This window comes from Artemia franciscana, chromosome 12 (genome assembly GCF_032884065.1).
Source record: "Artemia franciscana chromosome 12, ASM3288406v1, whole genome shotgun sequence".
Lineage (NCBI taxonomy): Eukaryota > Metazoa > Arthropoda > Branchiopoda > Anostraca > Artemiidae > Artemia > Artemia franciscana.
The window spans coordinates 69,256-86,835 of NC_088874.1; the positions used below are offsets into that span (position 1 = coordinate 69,256).

A 17,580-nucleotide genomic window follows, 5' to 3' on the forward strand; every position below is an offset into this window, starting at 1 on the left:
TGGCACTTGAGATCGACTTTTATGCTTGACTTGAGTGATACCAATGTAAAAAAAAGTGATTTTCCTTGATGTTTAAGCCAGGGAACCGCAATTTTTTTGTGTAGAATTTTCTACCATAATATTCCAATAGTGTACTTTTTGTTTCGACGACCTGTGTAGGTTTTTCGACCATAATTGCAATAGTGTACTTTTTGTTTCGATGGCTGTTTCAATGGCCTCAACTAAAAATTTCAGAGAGCAACCCGAAAAATCAGAATTTGGCATTAAGGATCGACTTCCGTACATCGACTTTCGTACAGCCTACAGTTTGAGATTCGGTCAGTCACTAAAGACTATCTAGTTAATTGCTTTTTAACTTCGGTTATTTTCGTAGTTCTTTTTCTTTATGATAGTTTTACAAGCCCGTGTTATCTGCTATAACCTTTTATATTTTTCAACGTAGTTTCTGGGCTTATTTAGACTCTATGGCTATTTACTTGGTTTTGGTTTATAGTGTTCTATGACAAATATTTTTGTTCTCTGTTTTCACACAAGTAAATATCACTTTAGTAAGAATATCTATGACTTAGCAGACAAATGTGCTGATTAAAAAATTGGAAAAAAGGGAAATACCCATGCAAATCATTGCAAACATGAAAAAAGCTCTAAGGCTCTTATTCAATTTCAGGTCCTATCCTTTTTCTACCGTATTTGCCTCAGCCTCATTGCCATTGGCTGTTGTTTCATTCCGCAAATGAGTCATTATAAATATGAGACCAATAGAAAGCTACTATGGTTTGCATCCTGCCTTGTTCTTGCAGTTTTTCCTGCATTGCCAGTCGTAGGAAGAGAGAAAAATCTGAAGCTAGTGTGAGCATTTTCTGAACTTTAACCACCCCCCCCCCTCTCTCTCTCTCTCTCTCTCCCTCTCCCTCTCTCTCTCTCCGTCCCTCCCGACCTCTCTCTCTCCGTCCCTCCCGACCTCTCTCTCTCCGTCCCTCCCGACCTCTCTCTCTCTCCTTCCCTCCCGACCTCTCTCTAAAGCTTTTAGTTTTTCTCTATGAAAGAATTATACTTATATCATAGTTGCAACATAGTATAGAGCGAACTATAGCCTGTAGTAGCCACAAATTTAAAAATGCATGTTGAAAAAAAAACTGTCTAATTAGAAAAATGTTTCATGAATAATAACTACCATATAGTTATATCTTGTTTATTTGTTTATTTATTATTACGAATAGCGGTAAGCATCAATGCTTGTCGCAAAAACACAAAATCATAATACTAATCTAAAGTAAATTGGTAACGACAAACTAAACAGCAAAAACTTCCAAATAACACGAAACTACACAACAAAAGCGTCTAAATAAAAAGGTGTATTTACTAATGCACTCTTAAAAATAATGCACATAAGAGTTTATTGCCGAAACAAATCTTTGACAATTTTGAAAAGGGGTTTGAAATCCTGAAACATGGTGACAAATCGATGTGAAAAGCGCACCGTTGGAATCGCCTTGGTGAAAACCCTTTAACTGGAGGTTTTGAGCCCCTCCTCTGTAAAACCAGGAAAATCGCTGTTATGCATGGGTAGTAGTGATCTGTTTCTTCTCACTTTTCTTTTTTCTCTCTTCGCCAAGGTGAGCAGGCTTTCGCAAAATAAATTGAAGCAATACCCAGCTATGAGTTGGGACTGACCATTGTTTTGGAAGGAGTATCATGCTAACGAGGGGACGTCCACTTTCAGGAATCACGCACACCAGGTGGCGCTTCCAAAGCGTGGTGGAAGCGTGCCAAGCGTAGCGGAAGTTTGTGGCATTCTGAGATGTGTACTAGGTGGCGGAAAGTAGGCGCCCTCTTGCTTGCTAAAAGATATAACGAAAAGAGAAATCACCAATGCAACAGCACAAACACATTAAAAAAAAAAAAAAAAAAAAAAAAAAAGGAAGACAGAAGGAGAAAAGGAAGACTGTTTTCCTACATTAGTGATTAATATAGATCAGCACTTGAATGAGGCCTTAACCCTACTCATCCATACAATCACATAGGTCAAACAGCATATGCTATTGAAAATCCTGAAGTGTTTCAAGTTCAACGAAATTTCCGACAAGGAATACGTATCCTATAGCTCTGTCCCTGTTACTAGATTACAACTATGTCTTGCTTTCAAGAAGGAAGGTTCCAATTTAGTTCAGAAGAGACCATGAACAAGATTGTTACTGTTTTGGGACTAATTATTTGCTTCAGCTTAGTTTTTGTTATATAATGATTAGTGGCGTCGATTCACAAAATATAGGGGAAGTTAAAATGCATATCTTAGATTTTAAGGAGGGTGGCAAAATTTTTTTTTTTTTAATTTATTCATCGAAAATACGGATACCCAAAACAAAAGGATTTTTCCATAATGTAAAGGTCTCTCCCCTCCTCCAATGCACCCCTCTGATTTGGATGCCAACTAAATTGGAAGTGAAAATGCGCACAAAATTTGAAAAAGTTGTGACTCCCCCCCCCCTTTGATGGTCAAATGTTTACCCCAAATTGTATATACGCAATGAATTTTCCATGTGTGACTCTTCTTTCAAATCTGAATTGCCAATTTGTAGCAAGCAAACGGCGAAAAACATATGAAAAATTCCTTGCACATCAAACAGTTCGTGGTAACGAACTGTAGTAAGGAGTGACCCGGCTCAATAGTAACCAAATCTCTAAAAAATGGAGATGCCAATTATTTTGATGCCAATTGTTACATCAAAAGAATCGCATTTTAACGCTGATTTTAGATATATAAATTTTATCAAGATTAGTCTTACTCGTCAGAAGTTACGAGCCTGAGAAAATTTGCCTCATTTTAGAAAATAGGGGAAAATACCACCTAAAAGTCATACGATCTTAACGAAAATCACACCATCAGATTCAGCGTATCAGAGAACCTTATTGTAGAAGTTTCAAGCCCTTATCGACAAAAATGTGGAATTTCGCATTTTTTGCCAGAAGCGTGTTTATTTGTTTTTTTGTTGTTTTTTTTTTTTTCCCAGGGGTGATCGTATCGACTCAGTGGTCCAAGAATGTCGCGAAAGGGCTTATTCTAACGGAAATTAAAAGTTCTAGTGCCCTTTTTAATTGACCAAAAAATTGGAGGGCACCTAGGCCCCCTCCCACGCTCATTTTTCCCCAAAGTCACCAGATCAAAATTCTGAGATAGCCATTTTATTCACCATAGTCGAAAAACTTAATAACTATGTCTTTGGGGACGACTTACTCCCCCGCAGTCCCCGTGGGAGGGGCTGCAAGTTACAAACTTTGACCTGTGTTTACATATTAAACAAAAAAAACAAGTTTTTTTAAATGAAAGTAAGGAGCGACATTAAAACTTAAAACGAACAGAAATTACTCTGTATATAAAAGGGGCTTTTCGTCCTCAACGCCTCGCTCTTTAAGCTAAAGTTTGACTCTTTCTCTTACCTCGACTTCTTAAAATTTTTGAAAACTTTAGCGTAAAGAGCGAGGCGTTGAGGACGAAAAGCCCCTTTCATATACGGAGTAATTTCTGTCGTTTTAAGTTTTAATGTCGCTCCTTATGTTCATTTAAAAAAAACTTGTTTTTTTTTTGTTTATGTAAACAGTTCGGGATATATATTTGAGCATTGGGAGGGGAGAGGGTTGGACGGAGTAACGTTTGTGAGGAAATGAACGTTATTCGAGATTCGAGTTTGGATTCGAGATCAAATTCTGATTCATAAGGCTTATCTATATTATGTATTTTATATTTCATAATTTCTTATGAAATATAATAAGAAATTATGTATTTCTTATCTATCAAAAAAGTCTGTGTCGAAAAATTTAAGTCTTAAAAAATAAGTTTCAAAAATCTAGGTCGAAATCGTTTGCATCTAAAACACCCATGATCTAAAAGGCCCATGAAAAGATTAAACTAAACAAAACATTTAGGTATTAATGCACAGTTGAGGCTATAGAGACGGAAACAGGTTAAGAAAACAATTTTTACTGGATAATAGGCAGGAAAAAACATTTTGAGGACGCTTCCAGGGGTGTCGTTGGAGGAGGGGCAGTTGCCCCCCAATAATTTGGAGAAAAAATATATTATACAACACATGCCCCTGGACTATCAGGATATGAACCCCTCTTGCCCCCAATAAAAATTCTGGAGATTTTCGTTTGATTGGAAATCGAAAGTTCTAGCTCACATTTATATTATACAACCCATGCCCTGGACTATCAGGATATGAACCCCTCTTCTCACCCAATAAAAATTCTGGAGATTTTTCCCTGGACGCTTCCACTATACCTTAACCCCTCCCCCCAATGTTTAAATATGTAGCCCAAATTATATATTAATCACGTATATATATATAAATATATATATATATATATATATATATATATATATATATATATATATATATATATATATATATATATATATATATTAATCACGTATTTCTCCGTTCCGTGATTTCGCCAGCGTTGATTCAGGTTATATGTATTAAGTTGAAGCAGGAGTGACATATGGCAAAATGTATGGGAAATGTATAGTTTGTGCTATACATTCGTACATTAGGGAAGTTTGGGGCAAATTTTACTGGAAGTTCCCTTAAAATGTGTTAACTACAATTTTTCTGCATATTATGAAATATAAAATTTTTTTCTTAACATGTCTCTTTCTCAGTAGCCATAGTTATGTAACAATGCCAATACATTTCGTCCGTAAAATATAGCCTACTGTATACAATTCGAAATTCTTGCGCAATTATTTCTTTATAATTTGTAAAATTCAAAACTAGTAAGATTTAATTAAATTATCAAGGCTTGTTAGCTCAGTTGGTTAGAGCGTCGTGCTAATAACGCGAAGGTCGTGGGTTCGATCCCCTCACGAGCCAATTTTTTTGTTCGTAAGCTTTAAGAAATTTTCGGTGTCTGTAGTGGCATTTCTTATATATTATAATCGAAGTTTGTTTTTTAGATTTTTATTTTCTATTGACAGTGGTTGCTAATTACTTACAGTTTGATGTTGCGAACTGTTCGCTGCATGGTCTTTTAAATGTCAAGGAAGCTTATTCCCCATCCCCTTTACTTATTTTCAAGTTTAACATTAGTTTAACATTGCTTCTAGGATGATAACCATCCCTGTGTAATACACTGTAATACCTCATTAAAATAATAACTCCTTGAAATGTTTCTGGAAGAAAGGAGGCATTATTTTCGCGTTTTCAAGGGGCATACCTCACCTGCGTATTTCTAAGATGCTGATCCCCCCATCGGAAATTTTATATTTTATTGTTCAAATTTTTTCGTGTTATTCACCTGAAGGAAGCTTAAAAGGCCATTAACTTGGTAATTTTTTTCAGGTTGTCCTCTCGGCAAATTTTATTCCCCCAAAAAATAATATTGTCTGTATAAAACACCTTTTATACAATGCATGACATTGCTGCAAAATTATCATGAATCTTTTTTGCTCTTTATGTGCATGTGAATATGACGTCGCTCACATGAATTTTTGTTTGTTTTTTTTTTCAAAATTAAGGTTCTAAAGTATAGTCAGCCGCAGGGTGCACGTCTTGCCCGCGACCCACCAAAATTTGTCCATGCCCTTCCGGTGGGGCCTGCAGCCCACGTTGGGAATCACGGCTGTAAACCCTTAAAGGTTCATTCTCTAAAAGACTCATTGAACGCATTGTGTTTTTCTGCATCGTGTTACGCATTGTGTTACTTGCAAAGGTCTTTTCACTGTTACTTCGTATCTGAAGATGGATCATCAAACGCGTTTTCCACGAAAATTCCTATAGTCACCACTACAAAATATTGTCTTTTAGGATTCTAAGTTCACAATAAGGCTATTCTAACTTTGAGTTGTATTCTAAACAGAAATTTTAACTTTAATTTAATTCTAAACAGAAATATCTGTTTCAAACAAAAAAAGAACAAAATTCGAAAATGAAATATTGATTCAACCCCCTATTAAAATAATTGTCAAGTAATCAAGAGAATAAAAATCGTTCGATTGGGCTACTGTCAATTTATGGAGAAAGAACCACTCTGGAGGCATTACTGATGATGTAGTTCGTCAAATCTTATAAAAATTTCTTTTTCAGAGGGTCATAACTGATATAGAATTGTTTCAGTTGGATTTATGGACCCTGGACCTTGTTCCCTTCATTTGTACTATTGTCTGTAAGACTTATTACTTGTAAGATTCTGAACACCCTTATTACCTATAACTATGATTTTCAAAATAAAACAAATTTTCAGTTTGTCCAAGTCTAATGTCCAGTAAGCCCTTTAATTCTAATTAACTAGCAGCAGAGCTTGTCAGAGGAAAGTCCATAATAAGGGAACAACCGTAGGGTATACTCTTTTGTGAGGATTGGAATCAATTGCCCCCCTTCAAAAAGAAGTTTCTAGTCACCTAGTAATTAAATTCTATAGATTGTTCCGAAGTCGAACTGATTGGTCGAAATGTCGAACTGATTGGTCGAAATGAGAAATCATTCCGTGACTAGTGATGCAGTCTGTCTTTTAAATCGATTTGTAGTAAGTCGATATTGATCTTTTTTTTTTTTTTTTTAATAAGAAGGGGTATTATGAGCTTTTTTTTAAACTGAATTGTGACAAATAGAGTTTATAAAATATCCTTAGTATTTCTGTTTAAAGTGGTCTTTACGTATGTAATTTTGTTATATTTCAATCACTTCCTTACAGATTGTGGTAAACCATTTATTGATGGGTAATACATGATCAAAATCATAATTTTAAATACTAGACTTAAGACTGATTTATCTATTGAGAGCTTGTATTCGTGAAGTCTTTTTCCCAACTGTGACTGGTTCTGCCAATGTAAAATTTCCCACAGAAGCAGGGGACTCTGTAAGCACGGACCACGGGCTCCCTCAGGAGGACGGGCCATGACCATAAATAGCGTCCATTTCGTCTTTTCCGAATCGAAAAAACTTTCAAGCCATTGAAGAAAATTTTTGAAGAAAATGGAAAGATGCAAGGCTTATATGGAGTTTTGTGTCTCTTTTGGAAATTTCTGTTGGCGGAACCCATCAAAAGTTTGGAGAAAATTTACATGAACTTTCAATAGACAATTCTCTTAAGTTTGAAAACAAGATCGATGATTTTAATTCTGCGTTGAACCTCTACACTCTTGAATGTGCAGATCATATAATAAGGGCTTCACTTTAAACAGAGATATTGGGGATAATGTCATAAGCCCTATTTATGATAATTTAGTAAAAAGAAGTCATTGCACATTTTGTCATTTTCAAAAATGAAAAATTGGGCTCTACTTTTTGTGTTAAATTTTCCCTTTTTTTATCAATGCTTCACGAAATGCTCTAAACGCAAGAGTAGTGGAGTAAAACGTTTATTTTCTTTTCACAATGTCTATTATTATAAGAAAAATGTCCAGTATTATTAGAAAATGCTTTTTACTATTAGAAAATTTCACAGTGTCTATTACTATGATAAAAATGCATTTCTGAGATTGTGCAAGGTCTAAATCACTTTGGCCAAAAAAAACTCTATGTTTGAAATAAATAAGGAATAGGATTTTAAAACTCTGGGTCCAATGCTATGAATTTGCCAAGCCTTCTCAGTCAGTTTTTTTTTATTGTATTTATTTATCCTGTTTGAGCGTCTCTTAAAGTGCTTCTGCACGAGCTTGCTCTTAATTCTATGTGCTCTACATTTTCTTTCATGACAATCTCATTTTTGTTTCATTAGTTTTTATATCTTAGTATAAGATATATGAAAACTATATGTCTTGAACAGTTTTAAAAAGTACGCATAAAAGCTAACCAAATGTTTGATATATAATGTTATTAATTATTGCAAGATCATCAGTTCAAGATTTTATTTCACTGTAATTTTATTTTCATTTTTAATACTGCAATAATTGGAAAAGAAAATATTTGTAATATAATTCGTTTTCAGTGAAGCACCAATGACGTAGAAGGCTTTAGACTTTTACAATTAGGGAAGGGGGCAGTATTCAAACTCTTCTTTGTAGTGAAGCTATATTAGTCTTGAATAGTTTTGGAAAGAACTAAAAAATTAAACTAAATATTTGATATATATTGATATTAATTGCTGAAAGCTCATCAATTCAAAATTTAATTTTACTGTAATTTTTATACGAGAATCCCCTTCATAAGAACCATATATGCCCGCAGGGTATAACTTACAACGCCTGCCTCCAGGCCCTGGGGGGTTTTGTTGACCCCAGAGTTTTCCTTTTATGGTCTTTGAGCTATTTTTAAAAAATTGGCTATCTCAAAGTTCTTATCGGATAAGTTAGAGGAAAAAAGGGCGTGGATGGGGTAGGGCTAGTTGCCCGCCGATTTCTTTTGACTCTTAAAAATTGAAATAGAACTATAAATTTCCAATCAAAGGAGCCCTCTCCGAAATTTATACGAGCATCTCTTCCATAATAACCATTTATGCCCTCAGAGCATAACTTACAACGCCTGACCCTGGGTCCTGGGGGGGTTGCGTTGACACTGGAGTTTTTCTTATCTGACCTTTGAAATAGTTTTAACAAAATGGTTATCTTAAAATTTGTATCGGATGGGTTTGATAAAAGGACGTGTTAGGGGGAGACAAAATATACTTTTTGGATCTAAAAGGGGGCTTACTGAAAATACCCGAGAAATGGCATTATGAAAACGCAAAAAATTTAATTTTATTTCTAAATTTAGGAGCAGGCAGATTTGTTCAATGCGTACCACTACAGGTTATTATTTGCAATCTACAGGGAGGGGAAATCTAGCCCCCCCCCCCCACAATTGGCGCAATTGTAGCTTGCATCGACTATTGCTATTATGGTAATAAATGTTTATTTATGTTTGCTTACTTAAAATATCTTGAACACGTTTCTCTCTTAGGTATATTGGCTCATTGCTCGCTTTAACATTGGCTATGCTAATCTATTTCAAAACTATAAGATACCTATTATCTGATTCAAGGATGAAAAGGGTGATAGTAATTCAATTACTTTTAATTCTGATGAGTCTCCTAGTCAAGTTCCATTCCTCCAGCTCAGTAGAAGAAGGACAAGGGCTCCCATTATTGAATCAAATATTTTCATGGTTTACCCTTGGTAAGTTGAAACTGCCCTAGCTATTAGTTTTATTTTGAGGCTTTTAAAGCTCAGATTTAAAAATACTAAAGAGAAGGGTTTATAGTTTACATAAACCCCGTATTACATACATGAAGATATATAATTATAATTTATATATGATATATATATATATATATATATATATATATATATATATATATATATATATATATATATATATATATATATATATATATATATATATATATATATATATATATATATATATATATATATATATATAACTACTAGTATAATTATAATTATTAATAAAATAATTACATTATGCAAGGAGCTACTAAAACAGCAACTAAAGAAATACGAAGGAGTAAGTACTAGTTCAAGGTTACACACAATTGTCGCTTTTAGCTCTTTGTGTGGATGGATTTAATAGTTTAAATGGCTTATATAAAGGTTGCCCTCTGATCAATGTCGGGCCTTTAAGAGAGACCTAAAAATCACCTCTTCGGAAATTCCAAGATATATGGCTTCAAACAATTCCTCCGTAAAGAAACACAAATGACCCGAAAAACATGAAATTTCATATTTTTGTAGTTAGATCGTTGAAAATCCTTTTCGAGGTTTTTGAAGACTTTGAATTCGTGGATGCAATTTTTGTCAACATCATATTCTTTTTGCAGAATGTTTATTTTCTTCTTCTCAAATTATACAGGTTTAATTTTTTCTAATAACTTTGATAAGTAACTTTACAAATAAAGAACTTTAGATTTTTGGGAAAATAGATAAAATGAGAAATCTTTTCGTGTTGACATTTCGACCATAACTTTTTTCTTTTTTTAGGTTCTGCTTTGTTAATTTTGTTGTTCCTAGATATTTACTATATAGCCCTTGTAGTTTTTTTTATCTTTAACTTGTAATTGCTTAGTTGAAGATAGAAAAGGACGTTAATCGTCTATCTCTAACTTCTTAATCTGAGGATTTGACCCGGTTGGCTTCGAGAAAGCCCGCTATGAAAGATTTCATGTTATAGCTATTATTTTAAGCGTTCGTGGTGACCGGAGCTGAGACTTGATCAGATATTTGTTTAGCTTAATAGATGCATAGGCTAAGGTTAAATCAAGACCTTTTATTTAAATTTAAGCTGAAAAGTTTGAAACTCATAAATTTCCAAGCGAAAAGATTTCCAAATAAATCCATTGAGTTCCAGCTGGATTTTCAGCTCTTTAGTGCACAAATCATCTCTATGCCATATTTCTGTGCCACATCATCTTGCCATATTTGCCTTCGGCCCGAGAACGCTAAAGATTGAGGATGAATGCATAATTTCGGCCTTTGAGACGAACTGTCTCGGCTATATAGCAAGAGTAAGATACGAAGACAAAGTCTCAAACCAACAACTCTGAAAGCAAATAAATGTGAAAAGAAAAGGAATGACAGATGGAGTGCAGTCACCTGCAGTTGAAAGTATAGTCACCAGCAAGTGTGACTGAAGCAACTCAGGCGACTCACAACCTCTGGTTCTCAAACGAAGATCTTTGAAAGCAAATAAATTTAAAAAAAAAGAAATGAGAGATGCAGTGCAGTCACCTGCACTAGGAAGTATAGTCACCAGCAAGCGTGACTGAAGCAACTCAGGTGACCGGGTCACAAATACTAAATGGAATGGAGAAACCACGCCTTGCAAGAGTTGTTTTGAAGGGAAGGATCCTGAATAGACACACTCATGGAAGGCCTAGGATGAGATGGTGTCATCACTTGAAAAGTGACCCTTTTCTTCTTCTGAAACAAGCAAACAAACATCGTGTAACAAAGCACATAGAATGAAATATATATTTCGTATGATATATATGAAACATGATGATATATGTTGGTGCAAGTACGGGCAAAAGGAGATTTTGTTTTTACGAATCTTGAGAATTTAAGACAAAATTTAAGTAGTCTGTAAAGATTTCAATTGTTCTTGTTTTTGTCTGTCTTCCCTCACTTCTCACATCTAAATACTCAACTCACCATACTAATACTCACCTCTGTAAATGTATTTATTGAACGTAAAAATACCTACGTTAAACAGCTCATTTTCATATGCCTTAGAATAATTCATTGCGGGTCCAATTTAAACGACAATGTGTGGGAATGGAGATAAAGGTCTCGTCCCTTGATCTCTTGTAACGAGCTGAAGGAGTTGAGGTTAGAGTTCTTTGGTGTATGTGATCAAGAGGCTAGGTTTGCCAAAAATATATTAAGCAGCAAGAATTTTGGGACTAAATGAAGCGTGATTGGTTTCTCGAACAGCTTTGAAACTTAACCTTTCAAGAAGCACATTCACCTCTGTAAATACATTTATTGGAGGAAACCCTACTATAGAATTACCGCGTTCAACAACTGATTTTTCTTTGCCTTAGAAGAATTCATTGAAGGTTTAACTTAAACGGCAATGCGTGGGACTGGTGAAGGTCTTGTCTCTGGGTCGTGTGCAACGAACTGAAGAAGTTGATAGTTCAGTTCTTGGGTGTATGTGATGAAAAGGCTAGGTTTGCCTAAAATATATGGAACAGCTGGAATTTTGGAATTTTAAGAATCATGATCTGTTTTGAACTTTCAATGATCGGTCCGTTCGCAGAGCCGTGAAACTTAGGGGGAAATCACCTTTCAAGAAATAGATATACCTCAGTAAATGCACCCATTGGAAGACACCCTATTAGAAAATTCTTTGAGTCATAGCAACTTATTTTCTTACACCTTGAATGAATTCGTCGTCGTGAAGGCCCTTATTTATTCCCAACGTAAGGAAGTCGTCAAGAAGGTTTTGTCTACCTCTTGACCGTTTCAAAGAATTGAAGCAGTTGAAGTTTAAACTGGCTGGTTTTTGCTCTTGAGAGGTTGTTTATAACCTCTACAGAGCTTTTGCCTCTGGAGGACCAAGGAGATATTATCAAGGACAATAAAGTTTTGAAAAATAATGAGGTTGTAATGATTCTCAGTGTATTTTTATTTTATTTTTATTTTTTTTGTATTCTAAAAATTTCTAGTCACAAGGACAATTTAATCAAAGTTTCAGAACCAAGGTTTGCCGAATGTATTTTAAGTAGCTGGCATTTTACAACTTTGATGAGAGTGGGTCGTTTTTTTTCGAATAGCCATTGAATATTTGGAGAAAGTTTTATAGGATTTGTAAGTTTGCAATGCGTAATTTCTGTTCTTATGAATGCGAAGTATTGTTATTTTATTCTTGAGATTTAGGCTGTTTAGTTCTTTTTTCGTGTCTAGAATTTATCTATCTGTCATGTTTCTACGCCCTCTGGTATTTCCCGTGACAAAAAAAAACGCAAAAAAAGTTGCGTTTCTTTATCAGTTTTAGGGATGCTCACTTTTATTTTATTTATCTTTTAGGGTTCTCAGTCTTTTCACCACTGTTGTCAGATCCAGTTTTAGTGGTTCGACTCTATTCAATTAGTTTAAGCTTCCTGCCTAGTTTCATTCTCCTTAGTTTGACACATGAAGTGCTTTTCTACGTATGTTTTTGTCTAGCGTTATTTTCCTGGGTGAATCTAGATGGAAATATAAGCAAAGAAAGGGTAGGTGATCCTTTCATATTTTAATATGAATAAATAACTTCCTGCTTTGGTGAAATAAAAGACACTAAACTCTATATTGGTGCTGTTATCCCTAAACGTCGTATCTGACATTTTTACACGTCTGGGTTAATTATCAAAACTACTTGCTAAGCTGTTCTCAACGAATTACAGCAGAATAATATAGATTATGAGGATCAGAGTGTGATTAAGCATGCTTTGTTCTACTGATCCCCACAATAATGTTGTTCAGTAAACTATTTTTGGTAATAATTTAAGAGGTTTGAGAATGTCAGATACACCCTTTAGGCGAAACACTAACAATATGAAATTGTATTTTTTTTTTTTTAGTTTCAAAATTTTGAAGCTTTTATCCTGAAATGTCATTTTGACAGTTTTCTTGACATATTCTGGTAGCGACTACTCCTTTCTAGAATGATCGGTGCGAAACTTAGATATTTGAGCTTAGCCGCTTTAGGTTAAGGGAATTGCAATCAAGGGTTCAGTGATGTAGCGAGGTTAAGGTAGTAAGAGTTTAAGGATTTAGCGGGAGGAATGCAAGGCTAAAGTATTTGCTCTCCATCCTGTAAATGAATTATACAAATTTCTCAAGCTCTAATAGTTTCTAGTAAGTTTATCGTGTTTGTTTGTGATCCGCAAGATAATTCGTGGCCTTAGATTTTTTTTATTCCTTTGAAAGTGTAACTGTTCTTTGTCTTATTATGTTTTCTAAGCTGTTCTCAACGGGATGTAGCAGAATGATAAAGATCGTGAGGATTGGGGTGTGGTTAAACATGCTTTGCTCTACTGATCCTCCCAATGAATTAAGTTTATTAAACAATTTTTGGCAATTATTTAAGAGATTTGAAAGCCAGAAACAACTTTACTTTAAGGGGTAGCAGCAACAATACGAATTTTTTTTAATTTTTTTTTATTCTGAAATGTCGTTCTGACAACGTTTCTAAAATTATCTGGTAATGATTTGTAGTTTCTGGGATGATAAATGTTAAATTCATAAATTCTTTAGCTTGGCCGCTTTAGGTTAACTGAAATGCAATCAAGGGTTCAGTGATGTAGAGAGGTTAAGGTAGTGAGAAATTGAAGATATAGTGAGGTAAGGGGAAGTCTAAAGAATCTTCACTCCGTTCTCTAACGGAATTATACAGATTCAGCAAGTTCTAATAGTTTCAAATAAGTTAATCGTGTCCGTGATCCACAAGATGATTCGTGGGTCCAGATACTTTTGATAACTTTGAAAAAGTAACTGATCCCTGTATTATTTTGTTGTGGAGAAATACTGCTGCTTTGGGTGTCTTTTAATGATTCATTTTTTTTTACGGTCATCTCTAACTTGATAACAGTAAGAGACGAAAATTTTAGTAGAAAAAAAATTCCTCTAGAGTTTGCAAATTTGCTGTAATCTTTCATAAAGCAAATAAACCTTCTTTTTTTGATAATAAAAAGTAAAAATAAGAAGCAAGTCAAAACTGTACTAGCTCTAAAATTAGGGATGAGGTAATTTCCGGATCAAAATTCATTGTTAGGGATCAAAATTCTATATCTCGCAAGATCTCGCAGATCTCCTGGAAGTAATTCTGGTAAATCCACTGTTGAAATGCAAAATTCTGATTTTATGATTTTTTTTGTATTATAACTTTCTTGACATCGTTTGAAATTTCGTGTACAATGGTGTAAGGCCGATCCCCCCATAGATACGGTCTTGAACCGGGTTCACAGAGTTTTTAAGCAGATCGACCAAGAAGAGCTGTTGTATCTCAACCTGATTTTGTCTTATGTGTATATTATAACACAGTTCGATCTAAAGGTGCGAAGTGGCAAGGGTTTCTAAATTCTTCTCAATGGGGCCTCTATCAGAAAGCTTTTTGGATCTCAACCAAGTTTTGGGGGGGGTGTAAGAGCTAGTATCCGAGTTTTTTCTTTAGAGATCGGGAACTGATTTTAAATTTATGGGGATGAAGAGGAGGGATCACTATATTACATCCCTCAGGACATCTGTCAGAAGGAATTTCAGGTTTCCACCAAATTTAGTGGGGGGAAAATGGGTGATTTAGTTCTGTATTTTAGGCTTATGGATAAAATCTGGCCTTTGCGGAGAAGAGAAAGGGAGATTTCTAAAGACTCCATCGTGATGTTTAGTGTCTTTTGGCGATCCAGGTGTTACATTAATTACATTCAGAAATAGGTCTACAGGCAAAGTGTACAGTCAAAAGCCTCATATATGTTGTCTTTCTTACGCAAAAATATATGACTAAATGAAATAGTTGAGATAGCCCAAAAATAGCTAAAATAGTTAATGAGAAAACTGATGGTGTCTTAGCTGCTAGGAAACCAGCAATCTTGTGATTTCATTGGCTAATTGGTTTTCTGTTTTGTCAGTAAACTGCGAGATGATAAATTCGCTCGGCTATAGTTTCAGGCTTATTGCTTCACCGTTTCCTTATCCTGCAACTATCGATGCCTTGTTGTGGAACTACTCTTGCCTTGTTCCAGTCACTGATCCATTAAATCTGTATAATTAGTGAACCCGGGTTTAGCCGTCGCCCCCCTAAAACACCTTTGTGGCATGAATTCCAACAGCTTTTGACAAAAAGGAATCAATTAGAAGCTCTGATTAAAAGAAAATATAAATAATTTTGGAAGTATTTTACCTATCTTGTTTGACAAAATATAAAGCTATATCATTCTTTACTGGTTCCCATGTAACTCAACCCCCATTCAATCCAGCCCCTTGAATAGGTTAGGATAAGTTGAATGGGGTTGAGTTGTTCGGGTGATTTGGGATTTAGTTTTAGGGTGTTGAATTGAATTAAGGCTGGATTAAAATTCAATCATTGAATTGGTATTGAGCTAAACGGTGACTTTTGAGTTCAATTTTGGCTGAGTGACACACATGCCTTCTTTATTTTTGCTAAAAATATGTTCATGCCGTCAGCCGGATTTCTTGGTGGAGTTTAGCTACGATTATGATTGTGGCTCCAACCTCTTGGGAGGAAGGGCTGCATGAAATCAATATTTTTGTCAATCTTTGAAACGATAATAAACCATGGAAACTAGTTTCCAAGTCTTTACTTGGACCCTCTTCTATAATTCAAATTATTAAACAAGAAATTTGTTTCTTGTTTAGATACTTTCTTGTTTTAGATATTTTCTTGTTTCTTGTTTTTCTTAGATAAATATTGGAGTTTTGTAACCCTGGAATTACTTAGGGCTTGCCTCCCCTACTGGTCAAGGTCAGAAAATAATGGTTGGAGACTAATTCCTGAGTAGATTTTCTTTTTTTTTGGGGGGGGGGCTAACGTTTTGGAGTGGGCTAAGTAAATTTAATTACATCCGAAATAGGTTAATAATTGTATTCATTCGGAGCAAATCATAGGTTCCTGCTAAGTATTTTGTAAGGATTAGGTGAATAAATAAAAAGGATTTTGTATAACTCCCAAATCCATCTATTTTGGGGCGAAAAATCGCTCTCAAAACTGTTAGTGTGTGGCATGTTTGGTCGGAAAGACAAAACTAGTCTATTTATTTCAAAATATTAACAGACATTGTTAAAATATTCATTATTATATGATTCACAATCCATAACTCATGTTTATTATGTTTAATAAATTAATGTTTATTATAAATAGAGAAATAACCCCAGGGTCATTATCAGTTTTTTTCCCTTTGCCCTGTCCTGTTTTGCCCTGTTTCCTGTTTCCTTATCCCTGTAAAATATTATAACTTGATGTCAAAGCCAGAAAGAATTAGCAAAGCCAGGCACCTTAGAAGTCACAGGTCATCATCATAAATATTGGATCCTATTTTTCACTAATGTTTGGTGCTATTTTTAGAATGTTTCTACGGGCTGGACATGGCAAGTTAATCTCTAAAATTTTCAATTAAGTAGGCCTTGTCAAACACTGAAGAATTTTTTGATAATACTTTTGGTGGTAACTTTTTTACAAGATATCGGATATATTTTGGTGAAGGAAGGGGCTGGTGGCTAGAGTATATGACATGTCTAAAAAAATAGGATACGCAGTACCCCTTGCTTCAATTTCCCCAGAATCAATAGACATAAGTTTTAAACTCGAACTGATTCATGCATGAATTTTAAGCTCGCATTTAATTATTAACCTGACCGGTGAATTTATGTTTTCGCGCCATTTTTTTATTATTATTATCATTATAACTAATCATAATATATGCAAAATAATTAGTTTTTTTACAAAAAACTCAAAACTAACTTTTCGATCTTCACCAACTAAATTTGATTCCAAATAATCAAGCGGGGGGATATCACTTCTAAGCCCTTATTTTTAGTGACTTCGCTTTACAAGATTACCTAATTACCTTCTGATATTTACTGCTTAGTGCGCTACAAAAATTGATTTTTTTTTTTCTCAATATCTTTTCTTTTCTTTTCAGGGTATTTCAGGATATATTGTAAACCAAAAGGAGAAATCAGCCTTGATGAGGAATGACCTGAAAATAGCATTTTTATATGTAAGTTGTATTACAGTATATCTGACGTACCCATGTGCTGGGGGTAGGCTACTATCCCTCAATCTTTTTATGCCATAGCATCTTTTCTCAAATATTAGCAACTGTATGTTCACATACCCGATACAAAACATGGAAAACGCAAAAGTAATTATTTGGCTTTTTGTGCATATCTTTATAGTAAGGAAAAACTCTTAATAATTAAGGTATTCGAAGTAAACGGTACTTTCAGTACGGTCGGTTAAATAAATGTTAACCAGGTAAATGCTATACCAGATGTAATTTTAGCTAGAATGAACATCATGGTATTTACTTACATATTAGAGGGAGTGGACTGGACAAGTAAAACATTGGGGTTAATCTACTAATTAAAAATTATGCTTGATTATGATGTATTTACTTTTACATGTGAAATGTAGTATCGTTTGG

General features: G+C 34.6%; 1 protein-coding gene and 1 non-coding gene across 2 annotated transcripts; both read left to right on the forward strand.

Moving 5' to 3' along the window:
* The first annotated feature begins 667 nt into the window (after positions 1 to 667).
* On the forward strand, positions 668 to 17,232 carry LOC136034165 (GPI ethanolamine phosphate transferase 1-like). The gene is made up of 4 exons (XM_065715346.1): positions 668 to 849; positions 8,880 to 9,094; positions 12,467 to 12,651; positions 17,077 to 17,232. The coding sequence occupies exons 1-4, from the start codon at positions 734 to 736 to the stop codon at positions 17,230 to 17,232; spliced, it is 672 nt and encodes a 223-aa protein (XP_065571418.1). The 5' UTR covers positions 668 to 733.
* Positions 4,801 to 4,874, forward strand: Trnai-aau (transfer RNA isoleucine (anticodon AAU)). The gene has a single exon. It is a non-coding gene; the product is annotated as a tRNA-Ile (tRNA).
* Positions 17,233 to 17,580: the final 348 nt, after the last annotated feature.